At 48.7% G+C, this 6,420-nt stretch overlaps 1 protein-coding gene and 1 pseudogene across 1 annotated transcript; one reads left to right on the top strand and one right to left on the bottom strand.

Annotated features, from left to right (window-relative positions):
* Positions 1 to 2,022: 2,022 nt before the first annotated feature.
* LOC101564406 (60S ribosomal protein L27a) lies at positions 2,023 to 2,519 on the bottom strand. Its single transcript, XM_004644334.2, has one exon. The coding sequence runs from the start codon at positions 2,510 to 2,512 to the stop codon at positions 2,066 to 2,068; it is 447 nt and encodes a 148-aa protein (XP_004644391.1). The 5' UTR covers positions 2,513 to 2,519; the 3' UTR covers positions 2,023 to 2,065.
* Positions 2,520 to 3,858: 1,339 nt separating this feature from the next.
* Positions 3,859 to 4,737, top strand: LOC101564008 (annotated as a pseudogene).
* Positions 4,738 to 6,420: the final 1,683 nt, after the last annotated feature.

Genomic DNA, 6,420 nt, shown 5'->3' with positions numbered 1-6,420 from the left:
TGAGCAGCAGCTTAGCAACTTAGTGAGACCCTGTCTTAAAAGAAAAAAGAAAAAAGAGTGAGGCGCATAGCTCAGTGCAAAAGCCCTGGGGTTCGAAGAAGATGAGGAGGAGGATGAAGAGGAGGTGGAGGACCAGGAGGGGGAGGAGCACTGTCCAGAGCTTCGGTTGTGGGCGTGGCTCAGGGGCAGGGTACTTGCTTGCATGAGGCCCTGGGTTTCACCCCAGCACCGCTGTTACCCATACTCTGCCAAAGATCTCTTTCATCTTTCCTTCTACTCTTTCCTCCTGCCCTACATTCTTACCTCCCTTACTGCCTTCTCTCTTCCTCCTCTCCATTCTTCTTCCCTATTCCCTTCCTCCTCTTTTTTGTGGTACCAGGGATTGAACTCAGTACCTTGTGCTTGCCAGGCAGGCACTTACGCAGCTGAGCTATCTCTCCAGTCCCCTTCCCCTTTTGTATCTCCTTTCTTTTTGCCCTGACCCCTTGCATCCTCTCTTCTTCTTTGTCTTTCTGTTTCGTATTCCCATGCTGTCTCCCCCCTTCCTCCTGTTTTATGCTGACATAGAAAGCAGACCCAGACCTCATGCAGCATATGTGACACCTGACACACTTCCAATCTCGCTCGCCCAGCCTCTGTGGCACACAGCCTTCCTAGGAGAAAGGGTTGGCTAAACTAAAACATGTTGGGGCTGGGAGATAGCTCAGTGGCATAAGCGCCTGCCTGGTAAGCATAAAGTCCCGAGTTCTATCCCCTGTACTGCAAAAAACAAAACAAACTAAAACATGCAGCTGGGAGCAGTGGGGCACAACTCTGATTCCAGCACTTGGGGAGGAATGTTATGAATTTAAGGCTAATCTGAGCTACACGTGAACTACATAGTAACACTGGGGAGAGAGAGAGAGAGAGAGAGACAGAGAGAGAGAGAGAGAGAGAGAGACAGAGAGAGACAGAGAGAGACAGAGAGAGACACCAGGGATATAGGTCCTGAGTTCAACCCCTAGCACCAAAAAAGAGAGAAAGGAAAGAAACACGATGGGGATTCAGTGGACGTCCCATCCCTACCCTCCGTTGGTCAGAGTTTCTAGAATGCCCTCATCCTCCTGGGGAGATCTTCTCTTACCTATAGGAATGGGGCCCATTTCTAAAGCTTCTCTAGAGAAATCATAAAAGTGACTAGTTGGGGCTGGGGATGTGACTCTGGCCTACCATGAGTTTGGGTTCATCCCCAAAACTGAAAGGAAGAAAACTGACCAATTCAACACAGCTGAAGAGAGCTCAGCACAAAGGGAAAGCAGGCACGAGTGGGTTTGGCTTCCAAAGTAACTTCCCAGTTCCATTCTGGTAATTAGTCCCTTGACCTTGGGTGAGAGAGCCTCGACCTTGGAGTTCCTGGTTGTCAAAGGAGGCAGCGGTGGTGGATGTGAGGTGGCAGACGTGAGAAACGACAGTGGGTTGTGCGTGCTGCCACGCACGGCATAAAGAGCTGCCCAGTCGGTGGTGGGTGGGCCCAGGGCCGGGTGCCCTCCACAGCCCGCAGCCGAGAGGCATGCTGGGAGCCCGGAGCTGCTTCTTCCTGCACGGCCTCCTCTCTGCAGTGTCTGCCCCAAGGCACAGGTGGAGAGGAACTAGGAGAGGGCAAGGAGAGGCCGGGGTAGGGGTGTCATCCCTGCCAGCCTGGAGGCCCAGGGGACAGTGCCAGGTCATGGCCTGTCTCCACTGACTGGAGCCGACCAGCAGAGCTCAGGAAGTGTCTGCAGGGGGAAGCCGTCATTTAAGGACCACGACCCAGGAGTCTGCATGGTGAAAAGGACTTTAGGGGTGGGGCAGGGCTAATGGGGCAGAGAATTTAATGTTGTTGTTGTTATTATTATTATTTTATTTATTTATTTATTATTTTGGTGCCAGATATCAAATTAGGACCTTGCACTTGTCAGGCAAGCGCTGTACAGCTGAACTATATCCCAGCCCTAAATTTATTTATTTATTTATTTATTTATTTATTTAATTTTTTTTTTTTGAAAACCATTTGTTAGCATTTTAATAAGCCCCCTGTCCAGAAGCTTCAAGCTACCAGGACACAGGCCCCCCCAACACCCTTAATCTTCTCCTCAGCTCTTCTGCTGAAGAACTTGGCTTTCACGATGACAGGCTGCTTTGGGAGCTTTCCCTTCCCAAGAACTTTGTAGTAGCCCGATCGCACTACATCAATGATGGGAGCTACTCCAGTCTTGTTTTTGGCAGCATTTACTCGTGTCTGCTCACTGACCAATGTCCACAATTTATCAAGGTTGACAGTTGGGCAGAAGCTCTGGTTTCTCTTTAAGTGGTAATGCCTCATACCGACCTTCCCAAAGTAACCTGGGTGATATTTGTCGAAGTTGATCCTGTGATGATGCATGCCACCAGCATTCCCCCGGCCTCCGGGGTGCTTCCGGTGCTTGCCGATGCGGCCATGGCCGTGGCTCACATGGCCCCGAAGCTTCCGGGTCTTCCTTAGTCTGGAGGGCATGTCGGCGGCCGAGACGAAAGGGCCCAGCCCTAAATTTAATGTTATTATATACTTCTGATTTCCCATAAGGGCATACAGGTAAGCATATTACACGGCACCTGCTTGGCAAGCGCGAGGTTCTGAGTTCAATTCCCAGCTCCTAAATAAATAAATAGGGCCAGGGATATAGCTCAGCAGCATAAGCGCCTGCCTGGCAAGCACAAGGTCCTGAGTTTGATTCCCCACTCCTGAAAAGAAAAAAACAAAAAAGTGAACATATTACTCAAATTTTAAAAGCTTATAAAATTTTTCAAAGCATACAAAAACAAGCTGAGCATGGCGGTGCATACCTGTAATCCCAGGACCCAGGAGGTGGAGGCAGGAGGATCAAAGTAAATTCAAGGCCAGCCTGAGGTACACAGTGAGTTCAAGGCCAGACTGAGTCACATAGTGAGACCCTGTCTCCTCCCCTCCCTACACAAAGTACAGACTAAGAAGTGTTTCTCACTGCACTCCTGAAAGACAAAACATTACTAAAATAGTTGAAATACCCGGTGGCTTCTGACTGGTCATATCTCTTTCCTGACCTGAGATAACTTGTTTCTAAATATTTCTCATTTTGCTATCTCCAGGTATGCTTTTAATTTATATTTTATTTTGATTTTTCACATCCTTTTTTTTTTTTTTTTTATAGGTTCCTGCCCAGGCTAGGCTTTATCTTACCATCCTCCTGCCTCAGCCTTTCAGAGTGCTGGGTTACAGGTGTGTTCCACCACACTCAGCTTGAATTTTTTGTCCCCAGCTCTGCTTCTAAGTGAATGCTTTCCCTCTTTCTTCTCTGCTTGGCTCCATCCTCACCATCTCCTCTCCCTGGATCACCAGAGGCCTCCATCTCCAGAAATCCTGTTAATAACTAGATACATTAGGTGGTTTTCCATCACTGTAGCAAATACCTGAGAGAAATTGACTTAAGAGGAAAGGGTTATCTCGGCTCATAGCTTTGGAGATTATGGCTCATGACTTATTGGTGTAGCACATGGCTGAGGAGGCAAAGAGACAGAAGGAAGGGACCAGAGCCTGGCATCCCCTGTCAAAGGCTCAGCTCAGCTCCAGGGGCCTGACTTCCTCCTCCCACTGGGGCCCCACCACGGAAGGTGCCACCCCCTCCTAAGAGCACCACAGTGGGACCGAGCCTTCAACACATGGACCTTTGGAGACATTTCAGATCCAAATGACAGCTCCTGATCTGTCTTTGCTCAGAGCTTCCCAAGCTCAAAATTCATTGGTTCCTGGAGGTGCAATGACTAACAAAACCAGTAAGTACCTAACAAGTTGGCTTAGCCACTTCTTTTTCTCAGAAACACCAAATGGTAGATGACGCTGGTGCAGCAGGAGGGGCTGGAGGCCCCCCGGGGGGGGGCAGGCATGGGAAGCTGTAGCTGGTTCCGCAGAGGCTTTGGTAGTGGCCTTTGAGGTCCAGAGTGTGGCAGAGGCCAGGTCTGGGCCACGGGGCTCACAGCAGCAAGGCTGAGGACAAAGAGTAGATTCCTGTCACCAAGCTCGGCCGGCTGGTCAAAGACATGAAGATCAAGGCCCTGGAGGAAATTTACCTTTTTTTCTTACTCACCAAAGAGTCTGAGATTATTGACTTTTTCCTGGGCACATCCCTCAAGAATGAAGGTCTGAAGATCATGCCTGTGCAGAAGCAAACTCGTGCTGGCCAGCGGACCAGGTTCAAGGCATTTGTTGCCACTGGGGACTACAACGGTCATGTTGGCCAGGGTGTAAATTGTTCCAAGGAAGTAGCCACTGCCATTCATGGGGCCATTATCCTGGCCAAGCTCTCCATTGTCCCTGTCAGGAGAGGCTACTGGGGAAAGAAGATCGGCAAGCCCCACACTGTTCCTTGCAAGGTGACGGGCCGCTGTGGCTCTGTGTTGGTGCGTCTGATCCGTGCCCCCAGAGGCACTGGCATTGTCTCAGCCCCTGTGCCCAAGAAGCTGCTGCTGATGGCTGGTATTGATGACTGCTACACCTCTGCTAGGGGCTGCACTGCTACTTTGGGCAACTTTGCTAAGGCCACCTTTGATGCCATCTCCAAGACCTACAGCTATCTGACCCCTGACCTCTGGAAAGAGACTGTGTTCATTGAGTCTCCCTATCAGGAATTCACCGACCATCTTGTGAAAACCCACACCAGAGTCTCTGTCCAGAGGACTCAAGCTCCAGCAGTTGCTACAACATAAAGGGTAGTATCTTTTAGCTCTCTGCATTTGCTCTACTTCTCCATATCTTACCAAAATCCTCTAAACTTGGCCCTCCCTTCCCTCCTCCTTCCCCCCTCTCTCTCTCCCCCTCCCCTCCCCCTTTCCCTCCCCTTCCTCCTTTCCTGCCTCTCCCCCCACTTCTTTCTCCCAGTACTAGAGATTGAACTCAAGGCCTGTGCTACATCCTCAGTCTTTTTTTTTTTTTTTTTTTTAACATTTTCATACAGAATCTTGCTAAGTCTCTGAGTTACCCTTCTGGGCTTGAACTTGGGATCCTCCTACCTACCTCAGCCCCCTTCCGATGGTGGGATTTCAGATGTGCGCCAGTGAGCCTGACCGATTCCTCCTTTTTGGCAGCTGTCTGGTCTGGTTTTCACTGCCTACACTGTGGAGGGACCAACGTTATTCACTCATCGTCTCGCTGAGGGAAATCTGGCTTCTTTCCTTTTCTTTCCTGTTCCATCGTGGGGAGCTCACTCAGCTTCCTCCTTTCTTCCTTCCACAAGGAGAGTTTCAGCTGTGAACAACATGATGACAGCATGACAGTGCATCATCTGTTAAGCATCTACACATCATAAATAATTTCCGGTAGCTTCAAAGAGCTTCGATGACTTACCCCTTTCATGAGTTGAGCGAAAAATCTAAGATGTGTAATGAGATGATGTGGACAGTTACCATGAGAAATTAAAAGTCAGATCCCCAAATATTCCTTTTCCCTGCAGCTAGACTCCAGGGCAGCAGGTAGAGGGTCTGGGGTGGATGAGGGAGTGTGTGGTTTGATTCACAATAAGTGATGTCTGCTTGCCCCAGGTATTTCTTCTTGAGCCTTTCCGCGTGGGAGACACTGGTTTCCTTCAGTCAGGTAGAATCTGCCTGCCATGCTCTCGTTGCCACCCCATCTCCCTCAACCTTTGGGGATAACAGCTTGGGATTCTAACTAGTAACCTTCCAAGCCCCCCCAGGCCTGACAGAGAAGTCTCTCTGTACACGGGTCCCTATTATAGGAGTCTATGATTTTTTTTTTGGCAGAATTGGGGATTGAACTCAGGTCCTTGTGCTTGGCAGACAAGTGCTTATTCCACTGAACTATCTCCCCAGCTCTTTTTTTTTTTTTTTTTTTAAACAGGGTCTTAGTGCATTTCCCTGGGTGACCAAGAACTTGCCCTCCTCCTATCCCAGCCATTGTGTGTCATGACACCTACTCAGTATTGTTGTTGTTATTTGCTTTTCCGGTACTCTAGATTGAAGCCAGGCCTCCACACTGAGCTACATTTACAGCCATTTTTTATTTTTGATTTAGAGACAGGGTTTAACTAAGTCACTCAATTGCCTGGGCTGGGTTAATAGTAGCAGCACTCCTGCCTCAGTCTCACCGAGTGCCGGGATCACAGGCGCGCACCACCACAACACCTGGCTTCTTGTGTTTTTTTTTTTTTTTTTTTTTTGCGGTACCGGGGATTGAACTCAGGACCCTGAGCTTGCCAGGCAAGCACTTATTCTGAAAAAACTGTAAAGTGGATGTGGTAAATTCACGGTATTTTGTTAAAATATTTTAGTTAAACCAAAATAAAATTTGTTAAGTGTTTGATAGCATTACTTGGTCAAGAGAATTTTCCCAGCATGCAAATTGTCAAGGAGTAGATTTTTTTAAAAAATATACTT

This window comes from Octodon degus, unplaced genomic scaffold, assembly GCF_000260255.1.
Source record: "Octodon degus isolate 3935 unplaced genomic scaffold, OctDeg1.0 scaffold00197, whole genome shotgun sequence".
NCBI lineage: Eukaryota > Metazoa > Chordata > Mammalia > Rodentia > Octodontidae > Octodon > Octodon degus.
Note: the sequence above shows the minus strand (reverse complement) of the source record. Positions and strands in the feature narration are given on the sequence as shown.